At 39.7% G+C, this 26,589-nt stretch overlaps 1 protein-coding gene across 4 annotated transcripts in view; it reads right to left on the bottom strand.

Moving 5' to 3' along the window:
* Positions 1–1,571: 1,571 nt before the first annotated feature.
* Positions 1,572–26,589, bottom strand: part of adamtsl4 (ADAMTS-like 4) — a 67,833-nt gene continuing 42,815 nt past the window's right edge. Inside the window, exons 6-17 of one of the 4 annotated variants that reach the window (XM_061776451.1) lie at positions 25,246–25,385; positions 23,599–23,803; positions 21,748–21,932; positions 18,409–18,520; positions 17,390–17,644; positions 14,989–15,223; positions 13,995–14,241; positions 13,220–13,393; positions 12,959–13,138; positions 5,935–6,114; positions 5,714–5,861; positions 1,572–3,138 (exon numbers count right to left, since the gene is read on the bottom strand). In XM_061776451.1, the coding sequence (XP_061632435.1) occupies positions 3,008–3,138; positions 5,714–5,861; positions 5,935–6,114; positions 12,959–13,138; positions 13,220–13,393; positions 13,995–14,241; positions 14,989–15,223; positions 17,390–17,644; positions 18,409–18,520; positions 21,748–21,932; positions 23,599–23,803; positions 25,246–25,385 (2,192 nt within the window). In that variant the 3' untranslated portion in view covers positions 1,572–3,007. The remainder of the gene's footprint in view (positions 3,139–5,713; positions 5,862–5,934; positions 6,115–12,958; positions 13,139–13,219; positions 13,394–13,994; positions 14,242–14,988; positions 15,224–17,389; positions 17,645–18,408; positions 18,521–21,747; positions 21,933–23,598; positions 23,804–25,245; positions 25,386–26,589) is intronic. The other 3 variants (XM_061776452.1, XM_061776453.1, XM_061776454.1) reach the window with 3 other exon arrangements.

The raw sequence follows: 26,589 nt of genomic DNA, 5'->3' as shown, positions 1-26,589 counted from the left end.
CAGGGAACACTGCACGCCACTGGAGCTGTGGAACCTCCACACATGGTCAAAAATGAACACTCAGAAGGAACGCACACACTACAACAAGGAAGCTGATTAACTCATTCACTGCCAGCCTTCCCAGTTAACATGGATATTTGACTTCAAAAGCCGTCAATGGCAGTGAATGTGTTTTAAGGGCGGAACCAATAAACCCCAAACCTCAAAACTGTGAGGAAGACATGCTACTGGGCCACCATTCTGCCTGTTAGCAAATACTCAAAAATCAAAACTTACATCTCTTCCAATAGTTAATATGCCAGAAACAAATCAGGAAGTGATCCGAAACACTGCTGACTCATCATATTTGAGAGCCGGTCATCTCAAAGCAGGGTAGCTCAAAACCCAAAATAGGTTCTGCCCATGACCAAAACTTACTTAAAAAACATGAATGCAAACGCCACACAAGATGTCAGGACACGGGGTTAGAACCCCGAGCCACATTACTTTGAGCAAGACGTGCTCATCACTAGTTAGGAAATAATTACAATTTAAAAAAGCACCTTTTTTCCAACATTTAAGATGCCAGAGAGAACAGGAAGTACTTTGAAACAATACTGACCTATTATATTCCAGGGCAGGTCATCTAAAAGGAGGATATTTCCCCAGACTTTTTCAGTTCGAGATCCAAATGAGGTTTCCTGGACAAAATTTGCCAAAATACACCAAGAATCGTCATAACATCATTACATACTCATGATAGGGAAAACAGCAGACACGAATTCACAACCACAAACAAGCCCTTTGATGTGAAATGGAGTCGGCTGCTCGATGATCAATAAAATAGCTTGCATCATTTTACTGTGACAATCGGCGACTCAATAAAAATTGAGCTGCAGCCCTTTTTAGCACTGGGCATTATGTTTGTGAAAGCCTGTGATAAAGTGAGAAAGGAATCCTATTGTTATCAAACAAAACATGCGAGATGCTTGGCACCTAAAGTGGACATCTATTATGTCGATCAGTGTTTCTCAAAGTGTGCTCCCCAAGATTTGACAACAATTTAGTGATTACTTTTAAATAGAATAAGAAATGTTCTAGCCAGCACGGTGAATAGTGGATGGCACATTTGCCTCAAAGTCGAGTTTCTGGGTTCAAACTCTCGGACCTTCCTGTGTGAAGTTTGCAGGTTTTCTCCGTTCTACTACGGCTTCCTCCCACATTCAAAATCATGCATGTTAAATTCAGGGAAGACTCTAAATTGTCCATATATTTGAATGTGAGTTGTTTGTCTATATGAGCCCTGCGATTGGCTGTTTACCAGTCCAAGGTGTTTCCCGCCTTTCACCCGGTTAGCTGGATACAAGTTTCGCTTTGACCCTTATGAGGACAAGCACTATAGAAAATGGATGGATAGAATTCTATCCATCAATTTTCAATATATTTATATATATATATATATAAAAGTATCTGCTATTGTCCTTTTTCTTATACGCCTGAAAAACACTGAATATAACTCAATGGCGCCTCCCTTTGGAGGTATCGGTAATAACACCCGGGTTTTTTTCTTGGACAATGAACACACGTCTTCATTCATCCGTTGTTTCAGTTTTATTGAGTTCACTTTTTAAGCACTGGGATAGTTAGTTTGTCACATTTTTTGTGTACTACAAGGTGTGTGTGTGTGGAGGAAGAAAAGATGTGTTTGTTCTCATAAAATCAAGTGGTTACAAGAGAAAAATATCCCCATAAAATAAGTTACATGTTCTTTTGATACAGATAAATTACTATCCTTTCTCTTTTAATATATCTAAAATGTCACTACAGGGGGACAAGATGACTTTCTTGGAAGCACGTGAATTATTGCAAAAACAGACATCCGGATTCTCTTCTTAAAGTTACGTATAGTTAGATGTGAATAAATTCAGTCTACAACAATTATACTCAGTTAAAAAATATAAGCGCCTACTATATTCAAAACATCTCATACACATTAAAAACATACATAATATACAGATCCCTCACTTCAGGAGTGGGAGTGTGTATGCTGATTTTGTACTATGTGAGAGGTACGAAAAAAGGAGCTTAAACTGATGAGGGTACTCACACACATACAGTATATACAGTTGATCATAGCATTGTGCTAAATAGTTACTGTCAGGACAAGGTGGAACTAGGATATATAATCACTAGAATAATGAAAATGAGACTTCTGCTAACTGGACTGATAGATGAAATTGGACGCTGTGAATATCATTTTGATATATCGTGTGATTTAATGACAATGATCATGTTAAATTGGCTTGACTTAATTACGGTGTATGGCTTCACTTCACTGTGGTACCAATTTAACTTTTTGCATGTTTAATACAGTATTTCATACCGTCCATTTTTGTAGACATATTTGGTCATTCACTTCCTCCTTTGGTTTATATTTTCTTTTAAACTGCAATGAACAATAAAAGGATACTTAAAGGAATTTTTTTGGGCAAACAAATACATCAAAAATCCTTCACTAGTTGGCCAATGTGGTTGCATGGTAGAGCAGCTGCTCTGTACACAAATACAGTATATACAGTGGACCAAGTCTACTAAGTCCTACATGATCGATGTTTTCTACTTAAAGTTGGAGGTATGCATGACTTGCTGTCTCTTTCAGATGAAAAGGAATCTTTAAAAAAATGCTGCTTGAAAAAAAACCGTAATACTTTATGAGCACCATCCTTTTAAAAATGAGCCTGCAAGAGTGGAAATCACTTGGCCTATACGCTTGGGCTAACACAGTGAGTAAAGAGAGGCAAAATGTGGTAATATAAATGACTGCTGAAAGAACTGGCTGCTTTCACAGTGTTTTTACCTGAAAAAGAAGGCTATATGACTAATTGTTATAGACAGAATGCCTCCACAGGTAGATGGCCTACTCTGGGCTTCCCATTTCTAAAGAGCAGTCACTCAATAGGGGGGTGATTGGGCTACTGAGGCCCAACCTTTAACTTCTTGCACACCGGGGCTGCCTGCGATTGGCCTGTCAGTGTCTCTTGGCACGCAGCGCACTGTGCGTGCACGAGGCGCAGCACGCCGTCTTGTAGTAGGAGTAGACGCAGAGCCTGGCCTGCACCACCATCACGCAGTTGTGCCGTCTGTCCCTGCAATTCTCATCTGTGAGTCAAAAACAAAAACAGAAACGGAGAAAGGTTGGTAGGGAAAACATATACTGTATACAGGGTTTCCAAAAATTCACTATACACTTCCTTTTTTTAATTTCGTTACAGGTATTATTCAGACAGAAGTGAGTTCATCAGTATTTGACAGACTTTGCAGTTTTTAAGCATATCATTCTCTTGCCCATGACTCACCAATTGACATTGTAGCAGCTTTGCAAAATTGACTTCAAGTTGTTGAGCATCATAATCTTTCGCTTGAAGCTTTTGAAAAACTTAAATTTGGCACAGATAATGCTTTATCACTATCCCAAGCATCAGCTGAATTAAGATTTTGTTGATGCTGAGCTCCAGTGCAGCCCTCCGGAAACACTTTCCCTGGTTTTCTGCAAACGCCTGCTCTAGACGTTCAGTGTTTTCAACATTAGTGGTTGTAGCTGGCCTTCTGGTGCGTGGTTTGTCAATAATATTATTTTTGAGAAACTTACTATATCAATATATTAAATTGTACTTACATTTATGACAGTGTGACAGCCATAAACCTTCTCAATGATGTGCTTACAAAAACTGTAAAGCCATGTCTGTCGATACTTGAAACGAAATAGAATAGTGACTTTAGGAACAACTTGTATAATAATTTACTGTACATAGCCCTAGTCACCAGTGAGGTATTTTTTCCCGTCTTAAATGTTACAATTACATGTGTACGTTGCATTTACAGATATCTACATGATGTGTGTATACAGTATGAAAGAACGTGTAATATACATGTTTGTTTATGTATTGTATTGTAAGTATGAATGTATGTACCGTAATTTCTCGTGTATATTGCGCACTCCCAAAGTTCTGGAAAACCCTTATACCTATGTATAATGCATTTTTACAATGCATGATTTTGCTTCTACCCATATGATCAAAACATTAAGTATTATCTGTATTTTGCTCTTTTTTTCCAATAATTATTCTGAAGTTAAGCACTTTGTTTAGCACACATCATACTTTTTTTATTTACTTGCTCTTATTTTGAAATTCATCGCCCTACTTTTATTTAGCAAATGAGAAAACACACAGTTGTGCTCATATGTTTGATTACCCAGGCAGAATTTGTAAGATGTGTACAATCTTTTTAGAAAACATGAAGGACCAGGCGAAACACATTAAATTTTATTTTAATGGGATCCAAATTAAACTGTCAAGCATTTCAGAAAAGCATTATCGTTAAACAAAACATAACCATAAAGAAATTAATGATGGTTGTTGTTCAGTCATCAGTCGTATTTAAAAAAACAACAACAATATTGCACAAATTCTGCCTGGGTATGTAAACTTATGAGCACAATTGTAAATATATGCAGTCATATGTACCCCTGTCATATTGGAATGAAAGTGTAGGCTACACCTTTTTCATAACCTCTAGGTGGCATACTAGAATGAAAGTGTACAACTTTTTCATAACCTCTAGGGGGCGGTGGCATAGTGGAATAAAAGTGTACAGCTTTATCATATATTTATAAAATGTGAAAGTCTTTTTCATTTTCTCCTATACTTATGTATAATGTGCACTATTGACAATTTTGGGGGGGTAAATAAATGCGCATTATACACATGAAATTACGGTACGTATGTATGTATGTATGCATGTATGTATAGTATGTATGTGACAGGTGATGTTTACAGATGTTACACAGATGTTTACGTTATGTATGCAAGCGTGAATGAACAACAGATTTTTACATTACAGTATGTGTATATGTGAATCGACATGCAGAGCGTTACATGCTGTGTGTATGTGAAAGGATAACGAAGTATTCATAATATGCATATGTGTGAATGGACAAATTGATGTTTAAAGTAAGTGTATATGTGAATGATAGACATGCTTAAATTCTGTGCGTATGTAAACAGATAGGTGTTTACATTCTGTGTCTATGCGAAATGGAAGATGGATGCTCACATTGTGAACACGTGATATTACAGACTGATGTTTACATTATGTGTTTATGTGAAAAGACAGAAATTATTCATTACGTTTGTATGTGAATGGTCAGATTGATGTTAAGGTGTAAGTGAAAGGAGATACACTGTTTGTGTTGGAATGGACAGACATGTTCTCTTTATGTGCGTATGCTGAAAGGAAAGATATAGGTATATGTGTACGTAAATGGACATGTTTACTGTTAATCTGAACGGACCAATAAATGTTTACATTTGCAGAGTATGGATAGATGTTTACATAAAATAACACATAAATACAGCATACTCGCGGTTTGGTACCAGCGGATTCACCTATTCGCAGATCTTTTTTTCAAATTATTTCAAAAATGTTTCAATTTTTATTTTTTTTTCATCTTTCTTATTGTTTTGTTTTTTGTTTGTTGCAGGAAACCAATCACAAAAATGCTTACGGGCCGTTTATTCCCGCTTATTTTGGGGGGTTTAAAAATAAATAAAGAAAAATTGTCGCTGATTTTTGCTATTTGCGGTCCAGCCTTGTCCCCAACCCCTGCGAATAGTCCACTCTACATGAAATCAAATCAAATCTGTAAATGTGTGTAGTGTGACTGCAAAACAACCTGTGACTTGTGGACTGCAGGGTATGGTGTTGCAGACTTGTTCCTGTTCGGGTTTGATGTTGACGTCACAGTTTTGGCTGTGCTTTTTGTCCGCTGTTAGACACCGTACCTCCCTCATCTGTAGACCCTTTCCGCAAGAGCGTGAGCACTGAAACCAAAAACATAATTGTTAATAATGCTAATGTTGTACATTAAATGTCATCATAGCCTTTGTTTCTCACCGCGCTCCACTCTGTTGTGAACCACTGCGGATGGCAGTCTCCCATGTCACACTGCTGCACGGCGGCCGGTTTATCCATTTGAGCACATTCAGAGGAGGGCACCACTGTAAAGTCATTGCCCATCTTCTGGACACAAATGAAGTCCCGTCGCTGGGTTCCGTTCCCGCACAGAACATTGCACTGCAAAAGGAACAGCACTTGGTCGTAACACAAGATACAGTGGGTACGGAAAGTTTTCAGACCCCCTTAAAATGTTCACTCTTTGTTATACTGCAGCCATTTGTTAAAATTATTTAAATTCAGTTTTTTCCTCATTAATGTACACACAGCACCCCATATTGACCGAAAAAAAACTTAATTGTTGAAATTTTTCCTGATTTATTAAAAAAGAAAAACTGAAATATCACACAGCCATAAGTATTCAGACCCTTTGCTGTGACACTCATATATTTAACTCAGGTGCTGTCCATTTCTTCTGATCATCCTTAAAATAGTTCTCCACCTTCATTGGAGTCCAGCTGTGTTTGATTATACTGCCAAACTCAGCAATTGGGGGAGAAGAGCCTTGGTGAGAGAGGTAAATAAGAAACCAAAGATCACTGTGGCTGAGCTCCAGAGATGCAGTCGGGAGATGGGAGAACATTTTAGAAAGTCAACCATCACTGCAGCCCTCCACCAGTCGGGGCTTTATGGCAGAGTGGCCCGACGGAAGCCTCTCCTCAGTGCAAGACACATGAAATCCTGCATGGAGTTCGGTAAAAAAAAAAAAAAACAACTGAAGGACTCCAACATGGTAAGAAATAAGATTCTCTGGTCTGATGAGACCATGATATAAATCGTTGGCCTTAATTCTATGTGGCATGTATGGAGAAAACCAGGCACTGCTCTTCACCTGTCCAATACAGTCCCAACAATGAAGCATGGTGGTGGCAGCATCATGCTGTGGGGGTGTTTTTCAGCTGCAGGGAGACAGGGTTGCAATCGAATAAAAGATGAATGTGGCCAAGTACAGCTATATCCTGGACGAAAACCTTCTCCAGAGTGGTCAGAACCTCAGACTGGGCCGAAGGTTCACCTTCAAAAAAGACAATGACCACACAGCTAAAATACCGAAGGAGTGGTTTCAGAACAACTCCGTGACTGTTTTTGAATGGCCCAGTCAGAGCTCTGACGTAAACCCAATTGAGCATCTTTGGAAAGACCTGAAAATGGCTGTCCACCAACGTTCACCATCCAACCTGACAGAACTGGAGAGGATCTGCAAGGATGAAAGGCAGATGATCCCCAAATCCAGGTGTGAAAACTTGCATCATTCCCAAAAAGACTCATGGCTGCATTAGCTCAAAAGAGTGCTTCTACTAAATACTGAGCAAAGGGTCTGAATTCTTATGGCTGTGTGATATTTCAGTTTTTCTTTTTTAATAAATCTGCAAAAATTTAAATTTGGTTTTTCCTGTCAATTTGGGGTGATGTGTGTACATTCATGTGGAAAAAAAATGAACTTAAATTATTTTAGCAAATGGCTGCAATATAAAAAGAAAAAAAGAGTGAAACATTTAAGGGGTTCTGAAAACTGTATATGTTATCAATGCAGAATGAATTTAAAGGGACATTTTAATTGCTTGTAGTCAAATACTTGGTCTCTGGAGAGCTATTTCTTGGTACTGATTAATGTGAAGGTCTACCAGTTGGATACACACTTTTGAAATAACAATACACATTTGCTCAAAATATTTGGGGGTAAATCCATTCATCGTCATTCCATAGCTCGTCTCCACGAATGCTACAGTTTGGTCTCACCCACACAAAAGTGACCTTTGAACCACTAGTTTAAAAAAAAATTAATAAAAAATAATAATAATAATTTCTTGAGTTAAAACGATGCAGGTGAGGTATGGTTTGAAAAAGAATAGTAACAAAATGTCAGCTGCATCTCACTGGTAAGTGGCAGTATTTTTTTTAGAATAGCAACTATCCTTGCTCTTCTCTCTCGGTCTCGTACAGTGCAGACGCTTTTTTTGCTCGCTCTGCTTGCTTCGCTTCTGTTTACATTTTTTCTTGCTGATAAGCTTGTTTTTCTTCTAAAAAAAAAAATTGAAGCAGCGACTCCTGGATATTTTTTATACCTGTGGGACTGTACCTTTTTTTGTAGATACAAAAAGTTGTTGCTGTGGTCCAATATTTTCTGATACCTTCTCACCATTACGTGAGCGTGGCCTGCTAATTAGCACAAGCCTGCTATTAGCAACAAGACCAGCAATCAAGATGCCTCCCTTTTCCAATGAGGACTATCACGGACTGCTACAGAGGATGTCAAACCTGGAAACGAAAATCCACCGTCTTGAAGTGTATGTGGATGTAAATGGACAGTCGGGGAATGAAATCACTCTACCGGTGTCTCAAAATGGTGAGCAGAAGTGTGCTAACAGACAGCCACTTATCTCAACAAAGAGGACGGATGTGGACTGTGGAAACGGTAATGGACCATCCAGCAGTTCTCCCTGAAATTTACTGGGAGCAAAGCCCAAAGATATGGGACAACATCTAAAAGGGAGGACACAACACCACCAGATTACCGAGGAATCCGGTTAGCCTGCGTTGCGGGCTGCTTCAACCCCGAGTGAGCGGCCATGGACGGTCGCTACAGCGAAAGGCAAGAAAAATGGACGCGAGTCAATGCAAAACATTGACATCAAACTTAGAAATAGATTTGAGCCACTTTTACAAGACCCTGACCAAGAATGCTCATCCCCCGCCACCCCTGAAAGGTATGAAACTAAGTCATACAAGAAAGAAATGGCACCCCAAACGTTAATAGTTGGTGAGGGAGTTGTCAAGGATGTGAAACGTTTTTGCAGTGAGAAGAACACCAAAGTACTGTGTTTTACCAATGACATGGTGTCTGATATCTCTAAAAATAATCCTGGCGATTACTAATCAGCACTCAACTGTGAAATATGTCATTATAAACACAAGGGCCCTGAATGTTCTCAAGCAGCAATCAGAGGTACTGAAGCAAGATGTTTGGACGCTGTGGTTTTTATTAGTGGACCTCTCCCACTTGTACGATCTGGAGATGAACGTTTCTCTAGCCTCAGTCAATTAAATAAGTGGCTCAAAGAAATGTGTACGGCACTAACCGTGAGTTTCATTGACAGTTTCTGCATTTTTTGGGAACGCAGACATGGCTGCAACACGTTCCAAAAAAGCTGGGAGAGGGTCATGTTTACCAGTGTCTTACATCACCTTTTCTTTTAACAACATTCAATAAACATTTGGGAACTGAGGACATTAATTGTTGAAACTTGTAGGTGGAATTCTTTCCCATTCTTGCTTGATGTACAGCTTCAGCTGCTCAACAGTCCGGGGTCTCCGTTGTCGTATTTTACGCTTCATATTGCGCCACACATTTTCAATGGGAGACAGGTCTGGACTGCAGGCAGGCCACTCTAGTACCCGCACTCTTTTACTACGAAGCCACGCTGTTGTAACACGTGCAGAACGTGGTTTGGCATTGTCTTGCTGAAATAAGCAGGGGCGTCCATGAAAAAGACATTGCTTGGATGGCAGCATATGTTTCTCCAAAACCTGTATGTTCCTTTCAGCATTAATGGTGCCTTCACAGATGTGTAAGTTACCCATGCCATTGGTACTAACACAGGCCCATACCATCACAGATGCTGGCTTTTGAACTTTGCACCCATAACATCCGGATGGTTCTTTTCCTCTTTGGCCCAGAGGACACGACGTCCACAATTTCCCAAAACAATTTGAAATGTGAACTCGTCGGACCATAGACCACTTTTCCACTTTGTCAGTTATTTGTACTGACTACAACTATTTTGGCATAACGGGAGACTTTACCATTCATGTTGACAATATCATGGGAAAAAAAATATAAAGAACTCTCTGTACTAGACACATTTGACCTCTCTCAACATATTAAGAGTCCAACCCACACTCAAGGTCACATCTAAGACCTGGTCATCTCTAAAGATGTTGAAATTCTATCAATTGACATTAAGGATAGGCTATTTCTGACCATTTTTGTGTATTCTTTGAATTACAGATTCTTCCAAGAGTTCAGACAACCTCTATGTCTATTAAGAAAATTTACATAAATGAGAGTACCACCACTAAGTTTATGGAGACCATTGCTGTGCCACAAACTGTGAATACTGAGACAGTTGATGAACTTTTTCATTCATTTTCAACACCGCTTATATTGGTTAGGGTCGCTGGGCGCTGGAGCCTATCCCAGCTGACTTCGGGCCAAAGGCGGACTACACCCTGAACTAGTCCCCAGTCAGTCGCTGGCCACATATAGACACGGAAAACCATTCGCACTCACATTCACACCGTCACTGAGTGAAAACTGAACCCACAATGCCCGCACCAAAGTCAGACGAGTGCAACACTACACCCTCAGTGACTCTTTTGGATAATTTCACCTGTAAAATCTCAAATGTCATGAATGCTGTCCCTCCTATTAAAACTAAGACAATCTTGAGGGGACCTAGAACACCGTGGAGGAGTACAATGATGGTAAAGACCTCTAAATCAAAGTGTAGGAAAGCAGAACGTAAGTGGAGAAAAACTGAACTCCAAATTGACTACGACCTCTACAGACAAAGTCTTTGTAATTTTAACCAAGTGTTAGTCAGGGCTAGACAGCAACACTTTTCTGAAATCATCAGTAATAACTTCAACAATACTCGCACTCTGTTTGCTGCGGTTGACAAGCTCACAACCCTCCCCACCCCCACCCCAGGAATCAGATAGCTCCAGAACTCCTAACAGCAGATAAAAGCAATGAATTTGCTTGTTATTTTAGTGAAAAAACACAATCCATCAGGTTAAATATTAGCACAAATCAGCAAAATGATAAAATTATACTACATCTGAAGCCACCAAGGAAAAACTCCATTACCATGTCAGAATTTGATACAGTTGACCAAAAAACTGTAGAGAAAACGGTTCAGCAGCTGAAACCATCAACGAGCTGTCTCGACTCAATACCATCTGACTTTTTCAAAGCTATTGCGAAGTCTGTGCTAGCTGATTTGCAATGCTGGACGCTATAGACCCATCTCAAATCTCCCTTTCATAGCCAAGATTGTTGAGAAAGTTATTTTTAATCAACTCAGCAATTTCTTGAACTTAAATGGACTTTTTGATAAATTTCAATCAGGTTTCCGAACTCATCACAGTACAGAATCTGCTCTTATCAAAGTGCTAAATGATATAAGGTTGAATACTGACTCGGGAAAGGTGTCAATTCTGGTCTTGTTGGACCTCAGTGCGGCTTTTGATACGGTAGATCCTAATATACTGCCGAACAGGTTGGAAACGTGGGTAGGACTAAATGGAACAGTCCTGAAATGGTTCAGGTCCTACCTGGAGGAAAGGAGTTATTTTGTAACCATTGGAAGTGTTCAATCTCATCGAATGGCAATGACCTATGGGGTCCCTCAAGGGTCAGTTCTTGGACCCCTCCTGTTCAGCCTGTATGTGCTACCCTTTGGTCAAATTCTTCAGAACTTTAATTTTGACTATCATAGCTATGCAGACAACACAGAGTTATATCTAGCAGTGTCTCCAGATGACTACAGTTTAATTGAGGTGTTGTGTCACTGTCTAAAAGAGATAAATAACTGGATGAGCCAAAATTTTCTTCAATTAAACCACAACAAAACTGAGATAATTATTTTTGACAATAAAGAAAAGACAATTGCTGTTAGTAAATACCTGGAGTCACTCGCTTTAAAAACCAAGAAAAAGACCTAGTCCGAAACCTTGGTGTTCTGATAGATAGCGACCTGACTTTCAACAGTCATATCAAATCAATTACTAAAACTGCCTTCTACCATCTGAAGAACATATGCAGCGTGAAGGCTTGCATGTGTCAAGCAGACCAGGAGAAGCACATCCATGCTTTTATCTCAAGTAGATTTGACTATTTTAATGGTCTGCTGACTGGACTACCTAAAAAGAGCATTAAACCGCTGCAGCTCATTCAGAATGCTGCAGCTCGGATTCTGACCAGAAGTTCTACTACTAGTCTATATATCACTAAACGGTTTAGGTCCTGAATACATGAATGAAATGCTAATGGATTGGATCGGTCATGCATTCACGGCCGACAACAAGGCACTCTAAAGTGGCCATGCCAGCGGACGATCTGAGGAGAAGATACATTTGTATTGTTTAATGAAAATTTCATCGAAACAAAGTGGATGAAATTCACAGGGTAAAACCTACTGTACATTAACTGATAATATTTGTGGTACCATATTTGATTTAGAATGTTCATTCAGTCAGTGGTACACCTCAACGTGTGCACCACTTTTTTTGTAGCGTTCAAGCCCACGTTTTACGCATGCCTGACCAACATCAGACAACATTTTGGGTAACCACTGAAAACATGCTTTTCTGATGTGTTCTTCAAGCGTTGGGAGATCCTGAGGCCTACCTCGTATTCTGTGTCCCTGAACTGTCAGCTGTAGTCAACATTAAGCAAGTAATCTTCCAACAAGATGGCACCACAGGGCATTATTCGTGCGAGGCTCGTACGTTCTTGGATGAGCTGTTCCCAGATCGGAGGATTGGTCAGCATGGTCCCATGGAATGGGCTCCACATTCACCTGATCTTACACCATGAGATTTCTTTCTTGTGGGGTTACATCAAGTCGAAAGCCTATGGAACAAGGCCTCCGGATCTCCCAATGCTTGAAGAACGCATGAGAAACGCATGTCGAGGTGTCCCAACAATTTATGGGTGAACATTCACAATCAAAGATGGTACCACAAATATTCTCATTTAATGTTAAATTTTACCCTGCAAATTTCATCCATATTTTCTCAAATAAACGTCCAATAAACAATAACAAACCACAAGTGAATTCACTTTACAGGGTCTTTAAGCGACTGGGAACTCTTTTAAATTGTGAAAAGAAATGCATAATTTGTCTACTTTAAATAAGGTTAATTAATTTAGGTCACACAGTATATTCTGCATTCTTACCTGTGTCCATGGGCCACTGTACCACATGGTGATCGACACACAGGGACCCCCGTTGCAAGCCTTCAGCTCAGCCGGTTTTTCCCCGATACAGTCCCCAGCTCCCTCGCCCTCTCGGACGCCACCACGCGTCAGACACACCACCTCCCTCTTCTGCACGCCAGGGCCACATTGCGCTGAGCACTGGACAAAGTAGAGCAGAGAGCATGTTTAGGAAAACTGTGAAAAGCATTTCTTGGCGTCATATATGGGCGGTACACTCACAGTGCCGGACCAAGCGGAGGAGTACCAGTTGGTCACGCAAGGACCCATGTTGCATTCCTCGCTGCCGAGTGGGCGTACCCTGGAGCTGCACTCCATGTCGCTCACCACGCTGCCCTGATCGCTCACGCAACGCACGCTCCTCGTCCTCTTTCCCACGCCGCAGTCCACTGAGCACTGTATGCACATGCAATGAATAAACTCTGCGTCCTTGTGCTTTATTTGGCGTAATCAGTGTCCAGTATTTAAGCAGAACCATAATTAAATAAACTGTAATGTTTATTTTGGTAGGGAACCCAAAATGACACATTTTTATGATTTCTTTTATCACTTTTTAGACACAATATCCGTCACAAAAGATAGTACTGTAGGTATGTGATTTATACCATTCACTCAGAAATGAAATAAAAAATAATCCTAACCAATATACTGTACAGTTTGAAAAAAAAAATGCCTAACAAGATGCAATATGTCTAGTGTGTACACTGTAAAGTATATATATATTTTAAATCTATTAGCTCCTTTTGTTTCTTGACTTCCTTATTATGATATTATAACAATTACATACGCCGGTGTGGGATCAAAGGAGTTCTGATCTTAGTGAGGCATGCAAGGTCCAATTTAAACATTTAAACACCCACTTACAGAAAGTTCCCAAATATGGCCATTAGCCTGATAAAGTGCTGAAGTAATTGAATCCAAGGGAAAACAGTGACAGTTCCTTTTAAGAGTGAAAAACTAGAACCAAAAGTAATTGAGGACACAAACATTATTTTACCGTGCTCCAGTCGGAGCCGACCTCCCAGTGGGAGCACAGCGGCAGCTGGCAGGCCTGTGTGGACTCTGGCGGGGTGAGGTTGGCACAGCGCTGGGGGTGGACCATGGTGGAGCGATTGCCAAAACTCTGCCTGCATTGGAGCTGACGCTGTTGCACGCCGGGCCCGCACGACACGCTGCACTCCGACCAAGCGCTCGCCTCCCAGCTAACACGACAAGACAGAGAGCGCGGACATGGGGCTTCGTCACTAAAACACAACACAACTTGAAAATCAAAACAATATATCAGGCCGCGGACCCCAAAATGTTTTATTCCATCTACAGTACCTGTACAAAATATAATATTTATTTTGAATATTTAAACATTTTAATATTATTTTTGCACCATCAATATCTAATTTATCAATTATGTATGTATGTATGCATGTATGTACGCACATACGTACAGTATGTAATATAATGTCTGTCTGTCTGTAGTCATTTGTGTATGTATTTATGTTATTGTTTATTTTGTTTAAGGAATTGAAAAAGGGCGGCACGGTGGCCGACTGGTTAGAGCGTCAGCCTCACAGTTCTGAGGTGCGGGGTTCAATCCCCGGCCCCACCTGTGTGGAGTTTGCATGTTCTCCCCGTGCCTGCGTGGGTTTTCTCCGGGCACTCCGGTTTCCTCCCACATCCCAAAAACATGCATGATTTGGAGACTCTAAATTGCCCGTAGGCATGACTGTGAGTGCGAATGGTTGTTTGTTTGTATGTGCCCTGATATTTGTTGTTGAACACTACTAATACTACTACTAATAATAATGATACTACTACTACTACTACTACTAATAATAATGGTATTTATTATTATTATGATAGATTTTATATTTTCCAAATTAGAAACCATGTATTACCATTATTTATATTTTTTATATTTGATTGTTTTTATATAACATATATTAAAAAATATATATTTTTATATTGTATTATTATTTTAGAATTATATTCCTCACAATGGTGGACAGGCGTGGACATTGCAAGGCTCCTCCTCTGGTACAGGTTTAGCTGCAGAGTCACATTTCCTCTCGGGAACTTCCTCATCGGTATGGCGGTCGACGCAGAGGACATCTCGGTATTGATGACCTTTGATGGGTGGGGGGGTGGGTGGAGAGTCACGTTGTTGTACTTGCACACAGCGGCCACACGAGGGAAACATCACACCATTTGAAATGAGACTCAAATCCAACACTGTGCAAAAGTATTGGGTCTCCATTAGATCTGTTGTTTTCAAGAGGCCATGGCGATGCTCGGATCAGAGTTTAGGGGTGCTAAGCTCCTGGCCAGGCAAGCTAAATGTCACAGTTTTGTACAATTAGTGTAATTTTATTGCCACATTTAGAAAAGAGAAGCATAACACTTTTTGGGAATGTCTGTGAGTAAACTGTCAAATCTGACAGAGGCTTTGAAAATACAAGACCATTTGAATGCAAAAAGGAATGAATTTGATTTTTACTTTTTAATGGCTTGTATACAAATAGTAGGGTCTTATCAGGTGTGAAATTAAACAACCATTGAAATCAGCTTATTTCTGAAAATGTGTCCACCCCATTGCTATGTATCAGTGGGTCTAATTTATGTAATAAGTGTAGTTGAGTTGAGTTTTGTCGGAAGCACAGACTGTTAGCTGGTGGTGGCGTAGTTCACTTTTCTCCGGGTACTCCGGTTTCCTCCCACATCCCAATAACATGCATGGTAATTTAATTGAAGTCTCTAAAGTGCCCAGAGGTGTGATGTGAGTGTGAATGGTTGTTTGTTCATGTACTCTGCAATTGGCTGGCGACCAATTCAGGTTGTATCCCGCGTCTCATCCAAAAATAGCTTGGATAGGCTCCTGCATGCCCGCGACCCTAGTGAGGATAAGCGGTACGGAAAATGAATCTATAAATATTTTCTATTACGTTTATCCTCAATAGTCACAAGTAAGCTGGAACCTATCCAAGACGACATTAGGCAAGGGGCAGGGTACATTCTGGAATGGTCACCAGTCAATTGCAGAGCACATATAGACAGACACATGCAAGTGAGGAGGGCCACTCTGGGAAACAGTAACAAAGGGCGACTCCACACTAAATTACATTGTCAATCATTGGCGTTACTATAGGGAATTTATGCTCCCTTGTGGAGTCGCCCTCTGGACTGGTCTTGAGAATTGCTCTCACGCTTCTTGTCACTATGACTCAATAGCCTATTCAAGTTTCATATCTCATCGTACCGCTGCAAATTTCAAGGTAATTTTGCTAACAATGGCTGGTTAATCCTTAATACCTTAGTGTTTTGTCTTCCGTGTAGTGTGATATACAGTATCAATGAGAACCTTTCGACATAGCACCTTGACACCGACCAATAGGATTACGTCTTGCAACAGCGCCTTGCCTCTGTTGGTCGCCATTGTCAACATTTATTCGCGTGCACAAACCAATGTTTACCAAAACTGTAAAACATTAATCGACAGAATGCCGGCATAATGTTTACAAACAAACGTTAGTGCTAGCACTAGCTAGCTAGCTTGCTAGCTACATAACATTATGTTGCCTGCTTGTTAGCATTATTAAAAGTACATGAACTTCTCCTTGAAGAATGGACAACCCAAACCGTCCTCTCCGGGGCACCCAGGGATGACACAACACGTGTTTTCTTCTTTTTGTTCTTTTTTTTCCCATCATAAACATTGCCCCAATCAAAACGAGCGCCATGGTAACTGTTGTATCTGGTAGCGAATGGTTGTGAATGGTTGTTTGTTTATATGTGCCCTGCGATTGGCTGGCAACCAGTTCAGGGTGTACCCCGCCTCCTGCCCGATGGTAGCTGGGATAGGCTCCAGGACGCCCGCGACCCTAGTGAGGAGAAGCGGCTCAGAAAATGGATGGATGGATGGATGGATGGATGGCAGTAGTCAGATGCAGAACCATCATGAGGGACCAAATTTGTCTTGTAGTGTGATCAAGGCATTATCAGGCAAGTAATCATATTTGGTCACGTGCACATGACATTGCATAACTTGACCAATCAGCAGAGTTGTGGAGCATGCCACACTTCCTTTTTCTTTTGAGGCAAATAAAGGGACTTTTTCCAATTGATATTCTACAAGGTGATGTTAACTTCTACTGAATTTAATTTCTGTTGAAATACTTCTACTTTTTAAGCAATGCTATAATGACCATGTGCCACTAAAAGATTCCGCCAATTACTGAATTTGTATCTTTGTCCAGATTCCCCCTCCCAAAAAACATATTACCATCCTTCTTCTACTACATCTGCTCTCAACTGTATGTGTCCTACTAGACTGCTTGTGGTGATCCAATACTTTTACATGGTGCTGTATGTCACCATTAGGTTTGAATGCAAGCATCTGACCTTTGCCACAGGAAACCGAACACTGCGACAGCGCGCCTCTCCTCCACACGAACGGCGGCTGAGTGTCCAGCGGCAAGTCGGTACGAGGCGGGATCCGAGCGTTACGATTGGGCGCCGAGGCCCGGGGTCGGGACCTCTCGGCGTTCCAGTGATAAGACAACGGGGGAGCAAATACAGAAGAGGAGGGGGGAAAAGAAGGCATGGAAAGAGGAGGGGCGGCAGGAGGAGGCTCTTCTATTGACACAGTGAGAGGACCTGGGGGGAGGAGAACAAATAGGAAGGACATTAAGAAGCATCTGGAAGAATGAGACAATGCAGGAATGCTGGGATATGGAACGGGAAGAACGGAGTGTTGATCACATCATGATGAAGTCACAGTCTCATGACACTGCCCTTCCATGTTGGTCACGCACACATACATACACATGCACACACACACATGATAACCCCCTCTTACTTGACCCATAACAACACCCACCCCATTCCATTAACACATCAATCATCCCCCAAGGATCTGGCCAATACAAGAGTTGCGTGAGTCATTTCAATTCATTTTGTGTCTTCTGCAATTGTACCATGAAGTTTTGTTACAACTCTTCCTTGCATTACAATGTTGTCTTGAGATACAAGCTTAATTTGTTACATGATTATGCACATTTTTTGCTACAAACTTAATGGTGCCACTTCTTCTGGTGGGCATACCTTGACCACCTGGTGGGAGTATATTAGACATACAGATATAGATGGCCAGTCAAAACTCCTCAGTAGGCCGCAGTAGTATTAGTCACTCTTCACCGAGGATAAAGAAAATGCCTGAGTATTGTTATATTATTTCTTCCTCATAATATCAAGACTTTTTTTTTCAAAGCTTTTTTTTACTATTGTATTATTCCAACTTTTTTGTCGAAAAATAAAAAAATAAAAAACCTTATTCACGTTATATACTGTAACTTCTCAAAGATAACTGCCACAAATGTTCCAGTTAATCACAGTTACATCAACTTTCTGGGCCTACTCACTACGAAGTGGTGCCCTTGCTGGCTGCCTCTCCCTGGGCGTCTCTCCCTCCTTCTTCTCCACCGGGATGTAAAACTCATAATCGATGCCTGGGTTTTGCTGATGGAAAATGATCTGCGCAAACACGAAGCAGGGCAATAGAATTGAAGCCGCTGTTACAGTACAACAGGTACAGTACAAGTGGGGACACATGCTAGACATTGCAGAGGTTTAAATCACATTTTATTTGGATGTTTTACTTTTATGACCTTGAACATTAGTTTCTTTTGACTCTAATGGCTATCTTTTGTCTTCTCTTTCCCCCGCTGCCAAGAGAGCATTTAACTACCAAGTACTTCTATGAGGAAATACTACAAGAAATGTAATGACGTTATACAACTTCAGAGTTCAAAGTCCCTTCACTTTTTCCCCCCTGCTTCAAAAATCTAAATTAAAGGCAGACTGTTTTGTTGTTGTTTTTGTTTCTTCTTTTTACACTTGTATGATAATTAAGGATGTTAGAAAGTGAGCTGATTGAGTTGCATCTGTGACACAAATCACTTTAAGAAAAAAACTCAAGACTTTTGAGTGTTCTATTGTTGTTTTACTAGTCTTAATCAGTACTGTAGTTAATTTATTTTTCAACTTGTATAAGAACAATTCAGAGGTTACCCAGCTTCCCAGAATGGATGTGTCGGACAAATTTTAATCACCTTTTATTCCTTAAAAAATTGATATCATAAAATGACATATTTTCCTAAATAATACAATAATACTTTATTCGTGTAAGTTTATGACTTTCTCTCTTTAAAAAAATACTTGAAATGTGAAAATCTTCTTGACTTTTCAAGACTTTCTAAATAAAATAAATTTTAAAAAATACGTTATTCTTATAAGATTCTTACTTTTCTAAAACAAATGACTTTTTTTTTAATTTAAAAACTGACTTTTCCGTTAAAAAAAGAAATAAATTTTACCTTAATTTCAAAAAACGTTACTTTCTTTCTACAACAATTTAACTTTTTGTCTTGCTATAAAAATATAGCACTCCCCCAAAATGTAACTTTTATCCTAAACAAAATTGACTTTATTGTTATATTATACATTTTTATACAACTATTTGACTTAATGTCTCGCCACAAAATATATGACCATTTTCTAAAAAAAGATCCCCAAACTCACTGTTCTCATAATATTATGATTTGTTGTTCTAAAAATAATGGATTGCATTTACAGCACTGTGCTGCAAAAGTGCTAAAACACACTTGTAAATGGTTCCATCCACCTTGAAAAGATAAAAATATCTCACTGCTACAGATTGTGTGCATGCATGCAACACGTGCATTCACGTGTGCATACTGTTACTGTTCAACAAGACATAATGGCCAAGGTCATCTAAACGTAACTTTAGGGGGGCATTTATATGCTGTTTTTGATATTAAAAGCTGTCACTGACATGTCTCTGTGCATGTATGTGGAAAAGATTGGTGTTGGTGCTACATGCAGGCAGTCATGCTCCACTTTGGATGAATCCTAAGAAGAAGGTACTGATTTTCATTTGGATTGTGGAGAGTTTGTGTCTTTTCCAAGTGGCACCGCCCACACAGTGATGTTTAATTTTCATCCATCTGGAAATGTTTTCACTCATAAAATCACAGCAGCGACCCACAGTGCAACCAAATGAAGTTTTATTCACTTTAAGAGTTTTTGCACACAGCCTCTCATACAAAAGGCCACTTTCGGGGGTATATTATTTCACATCATTAAATATTTGTTAGACGTTGGTTGATGATTGAACAAAGCGAACAAAAGAGGGGATTTCACTATGTGCGGTTGTTTCTCAGGAACACACAAATGTTTTATTTATTTATTTATGTATTTTACAATTCTATTAAAGTGTTCATACGGACAGTGGCGGTCCTAGCTTGAATGGTGCCCTGTGCTAAACCACCCCACCACCACTACCCAGTAATTTACATGTCAAGACGCCAATAAAAAAATGTTGGTGTATGTTGCCACCCGCTTCCAGAAATGCCACCCTGTGCGGCCACACATGTTGCACATTCCAGAAACCTCCACTGCATACTGATGATCTTGATGTGACAAAAGATTTTCATTGTGTGTCAAACTTATACTGAAATGTAACTTGAGAAAATGCTTGACAGTCCTCGTTTTAAGCTATAGATATTTTTATAAATGTATTTATGATTACGAGAATTATTCCAAAAATATGCCTTTTTTCCCCCCTTTTTAAAAGGGCCTAATTCTTTAAAAATGACTTTTTCTTTTTATTCTCGTAAATATTGGACTTTGTTTTTTAGACCTTTTTCTTTCCCAATTACTTTTTCCTAATTTGTTTCCTGAAAAATATGACTGTAAGATTGCAACTTTATAATATATATCTTTAGATTATAACATTGATGTGCCAAAAAAAAGACTATTTTTAAACCTCTTTTTTAAAAAATGAACTTTTCTCAAATATGACTTTTTTTTCTGAAAAGAGTATAACTTTATAACTGTAAGATAACTTTATTTTGAAAAAACTATTTTTTTTCCTTATAAAATTACAACTTTTATGCGATTCAATAAAAGAGGTTAAGGGTTTTTAAAATATGTAATATCTTAGAAAACTTTTTCTTTAAAACAAAAGCCTTAAATCTTTCTCTAAAAAATGTCAGAATACTCTCATTTATTTTAAATACACTTATGACTTTTTTCACACAATTTGATGAGTTTTGGCAAAGATTTTGTTGCAATATTACTTTGGTTCTTAGATTATGACTTATATATTTTTTAAATTGAAAATGGAAAAAACTTTAAAAAATACATAATTTAAGAATTATCATAATATGAGGACTTATTTCTAAAAACATAAAAAGAGCATGATCACAATGATCTCTTATCATTTTGACCTAGTACAAATTTATTCTCTTAGTAATAGTAAGAACTACAATAGGAGTAATTGGTGTTTTTTTGCCCCAGTGTGGCTCTAACACTTTGTTAAGCTATTAAGTTAAGCAATCCAAGCCATTTAAGAGGATGTGTGTGTCCTCTAGCTTGTGTGAGTGTTTTCTATTTTTACTAGCTCCTGCCCTGAAGTCACTAGAAGGAAATCTGCTGATGAGTCCCATCTCTTTAATAAAATCTTAGCCTGAGGTTAGCTTTGTTATTAGCTGGTCTGCATAACTCAGTTTAAAGATATCATCTCTAATCCCACTCAAATGCAAACACAATGTTGTCTGTCGCAAAGATCTTGACACACAGGAGGGGTAGCTTAGCCTGTGGCCATGCATGTTTTTTACAATGTCAAATAGTTTGTGTTGTTTGTGTTGGTGACTCTTTTTCGTTTAGAACATACTCACATAAAGCTGCAGCTGTGTTCTGGTGGGTCCAGGGGCCCTGAGGGACTCTCCTCTGTCTTCCTCTCCCTCCGCCTGTGCTTTAGGTCGGGCGTACGTGAAGGTAGTACCGCCCGCCTGGTATTCCCCCGGAGGGTCTACGGCCCAGCGCCCGTTCACCACTGAAGCCCCCGTTCCGCTCCTCATGGCTGCAGGGTGGAGAGGTGTGTCAGATCCAGTAAAGCCCATTAGTCAAAATACACTTGAGCGGAGCCCCCCTCATTACCAAACACGGGCTGTCAAGACAAATACACACGCTCACTTCGCTTGGCCCTCAAACAATGTGAGCTTTATCTTCTCCCACTCTGTCAAGCCACATTTACAATCTCCAGCTAAATCTAGCAAACACCCCCTCGAGGGCCCAACTCACACTTTAAACAGCTATATTACAGTTCATCATTTGTGCCCCCGCTACACAAAACAGTGATGCCTTGAGATACAAGTGACCCGATTTACAACCCTTTCAAGATACGAGCCGTCGTTCGTCCGATTTTATGTTTTCTGGCAGTGAACTCAACTCAACTCACTTCACAACAAGCAGCAGTTTTACAAATAGTGAACAATTCTTAAAAAAAAATAGGCTTCAAGCTGTTGTCAAACTGAACATAAAACACAGAGCACTCTGTTTAGCTCTATGCTAACAAACGATGCAAAATACCATAGAAGGGCTAATGAATGGCATCAGTGTCGCAGTGTTATAACTGTTCATGCAACAGCTATTTCAACACAAACGGTGGAACAACATATGTAGACAGATAATATAACAACACTCACATGCATATATATTCTTTATCCTCTGTGAAGAATGACTAATATTACTGCGGTTTACTGAGAGGTTTTGACTGAAAAAGCCTCCTATTCTCTGTTTTTGTGCTCAGGCCAAAGCAATAACAGGATTGCTTGTGTATGTTGAAGTGAGTTGAGAAGTTTAATTTAGACATCTTGTGGCATACATATGCAACAAAGCCTATTAGGGGTGGGCGCCAATTACTTGTGGATTTTTACTATAAGCGCCGTTGCTCAGGCTCCCCCCCCCCCCCCCACAAATAGCGTAGGTTCACCGTACAGTGTTACCTTGACTTATGAGTTTAATTCATTTTGTGACCAAGCTCATAACTCAATTTTCTCATATAGCAAAAAAAAATTCCCCAATGGAATGAATTGAAATGCCATTAATCTGTGCCTGCCCCCCCAAAAGACCACATTTGTTGTTAGTAGGTTTTGTAAAGTAATTACTGTGAAACTATAGTATTTGTGTGTTGGATGTGTCCCTTTATGGGGTGTGGCTGAGTGAGTAACAGCAGGAGGTGGAGTCAGTAATTTTGTATTTGTATTGTATTGTTATTGTCCCCTTCCATAAATGGTTAAATTGGGGCATTTGTAAGTCAAGGTACCACTGTACATACTGACAGTAATGCCCTTGCATGTGGGAAAGTAGCGCCACAGTCGTCGATGCACAAAGCTGTTGTCAGCCATAGCTCACGCTCGGACACTCACACACCGACGACACACACGCCTACCGAGCGCTCCCCACCTGTTAAAGACATATATCTAACACAGAAACTACAATACGTTCAGTGTTTTCTATACATTTTTTGCTTGCATTTTTTAAAATGTTCAAATACACGAAGAATGTGTTTAAAATGTTTTCATAAGTTTAAATGTGTTTAAAGCATGTGGGAGGGGTAAAACAAATGTTTTTTTAATTATACGGTCTCTCTATTTTCTGGTTTCTCACTTATTGCAAGTCGGTCTGAAACATATCCCAGACGATAAACAGGGGTTGACTGTAAAGTATTTTTTTGAGCCGCTCACCCAGGTAGTTAGGACTGGCCCGTCTCTCTGTGATGTTAATGAAGGTCGCCCTGGCCGGGATGTCCAAGATCTTGTGGTAGCCAAGGGGAACGGTGACATTTTGGAAGCTGCCCGTCACCTTCTGACAGGAGGAGTCCCGCCCACCGCAAATGCCGCATTTATCAAGCACAGAGCCGGAGCCCAGGATGCCGTCGCAGCCTTCTGTCTGATAGCCAGGAGAGGATGGTTTATACACGAGGAGTTGGAGTGTCAAAAACAAGGGGAGTATATGGGAACAAAAGGGATGCTAGGGATGAAGACTAATGGACATTCCAAGCTTGTAAACATTTCACATCCAAGAGTGCTGCCAGAAACCGAAAGGTTGAATGGGGGCGAAAGGTGGGTGACCGAATGTCCTCTTTTCCAAGGACATATCCACTTTGGGACTTACTTTTCATTGTGGCTTTCATTTCTCAATATCATTGGCAAGTTATTGTTTTTTTGTTTTTTTTTATCTTACATTCATTTTAATGTAGTCATTTGTTAGTATACAAGACAATCATTAAAGACCCTAAAGTAAATTCAAAGATTTGTTCCTAAAGACAATTATACATGTTTGAAGACAATTGCTGAAAACGTGCAAAGACTGAGAACGATTCTATGTAGTACTCAATTGTGTGTGTACGAATTGATAGCCAGCCACTTTAGAGTGCCTCGTTGTCAGTTGTGAGTGTGTGCACATCACGAAGAGAAGGGGGAAGAGCGAGGTAAACCAAATTTTTTAAGTCTGACCTGACAACTAGCTTGTGGACAAAGGTTTAAAGGTTTAAAGCGTGTCGTTGTCACGGCATAAAAAAGCCCGACGACGACTCGGTGGGGTATATGCCAGCTGATATGTTTTCGCGTCTCAAAGAAGTAGTTATGTGTAGGCATAAGAAAGATACTAGATGAAATAGCATTCATTTTTCAAGGTCATAGCAGTGATATTTGATTGACAGTTGACAGCTAAGCCAGGTGTGATTTCAGCGCATTCAGCTTTTTTCACGATTTTGAAGCCTCATTTTATATACTTGGCAATTTTTGGAATAATTCAAATTTGGCAGGGTTATTGAACAACACTCTTCTCTGTGGTGTGTCAACTTAAGAGTATATATTCATTTTCATTTTACAGGTACTTTACAGCAGCACCACTGCTTGGTACCCGTGTTAATTAGTGTGTGTTTATTACATGTCAATCATGATAGAAACACCACTTTTTGGTCATGAGGTCCATTGTTACGGAGTGTGTGCATGTCAGTCATTACAGCAGCATGGCTAATTAGTCTCAGTGTCACTTATTGTGTGGTTATGTCAGTCATTATAGCGGCAACACTGATTGGTCTTGACATTAACTCAGTGTGAGTGCTTGTCAATTACTATAGCAGCACCAAAGTTTTTTCCTGACACACAAGCAACGGTAGTCAGCTATCATTTTTCTGGACAAATAATACTGTATTTGAATCATAATAAAACAATAATGTACAAAAAAATAGCGATACATAAAAATACAGTTTAAAATAAAAATGTTAATCCTTAAGAATTGTACTTATTTTGTCAAAAGAGCCTTAAAGCTATCTCCAGACGCCAGAACCGATAGACTTCACAGACAGTGAATTTCAATCCACTCACCAGACATTGTCCTCCGACGCAGACATCGTTGGAGGTGACATTGAAGCAAGGCGTGCCATCTCGCACCCGCTCGGCCTGGCGAACGTAGAAGCGATAGCCTGCCGGCCGACACGTCAACTCACACTGTTTCTCTGGACCGACTGAAACACAAGTAAAAAGCATTAATGGCTGTGATTGTATTTATCAGGTTACTGTGAGATCACATGTGTCAAAGCGAGAGCTCTGCTTTTTTTTGCTTTTTTTCTTTTAACAACGTTCGACACAAGATGACCAAATATAGCTGAAGTCAAATTGAATTGGATCAAATTTTCAATTTTTTGCTGGGGCCAAGTAACATTTTGTCGAAAGCAAGAGCCCCAACTGCTGTGAGAGATCAGCAGATGTGCTGTGGAAATTGTCCAATTTCAATAAATTGGTCAAACATTATTATCTATTTATTACAAAAAATAATGTATATTTCTTCGCCATCATTACACACACACACACACACACACACACACAAAGTGAAAATGAAAGAATAATATTCAAAAATCTATTGTTTCTAAGGCGTTTGATGGGGTTGAGGTCAAGGGATGTCTTTGCTTTCGGCAACAAATTCACTCAAGCCCACCTTTATGGCGCTTGATTGGTTTAGAAAGTGGTCTTGCCAAAACTTGCTGAATGCATAAAATTGTCGAAAATATCTTGGCTGGATGAAGAGTTAAGATTCATGATGAACTAAAGGTATGAATTCAACTCCTGTTTTAATTTATTAAGTGGTAAATGTCCCAATAATTTTGCTCATAAAGCATAGTTTAGTAAAATACAATTTAAGAAAAAGAAAATATGTTAAATAACAATAAAATAAATGTAAATATTTTACAGAAAAAGAGTTTGTTTGAGTCATTGGGGAGCGCAGGTCTGAATTGTCACAATCCACAATGTCGAATACCTCCTGAAGAAAATGAATCAAATGAAATAATATGTTTCTATATACAATTTAAGCCTCTGCTCACCAGTGAACACAGACCCACGAGAATGAGAGGTTAAATTAAAAGCAAGAGGTGAAATTTTTGAGAGGATCCAGAAGGCCCATGCTTCATAGAGAGATATACATGGAATGAGAGGAGCGAGGAGATGGAAAACAAAGGAAAACAGAAAAACTACAGTGCGTCTGTTAGAGTTGAAATCGAACACAGAACTCAGATATCACACAGGGCAGTCGTAGTGGTCTGTAAACGGATTTAAAGGTTGACTAATGTCTTCCCTGCTGCTGTATACCGATTTCTGGACCGACTGCAATGGAGCATTAATGGCTGACATAACAGTGAACAGTGAGCCTTTTCGAGGGTCACTGTTTAAAAA

Source organism: Phyllopteryx taeniolatus, chromosome 6, assembly GCF_024500385.1.
Source record: "Phyllopteryx taeniolatus isolate TA_2022b chromosome 6, UOR_Ptae_1.2, whole genome shotgun sequence".
NCBI lineage: Eukaryota > Metazoa > Chordata > Actinopteri > Syngnathiformes > Syngnathidae > Phyllopteryx > Phyllopteryx taeniolatus.
Note: the sequence above shows the minus strand (reverse complement) of the source record. Positions and strands in the feature narration are given on the sequence as shown.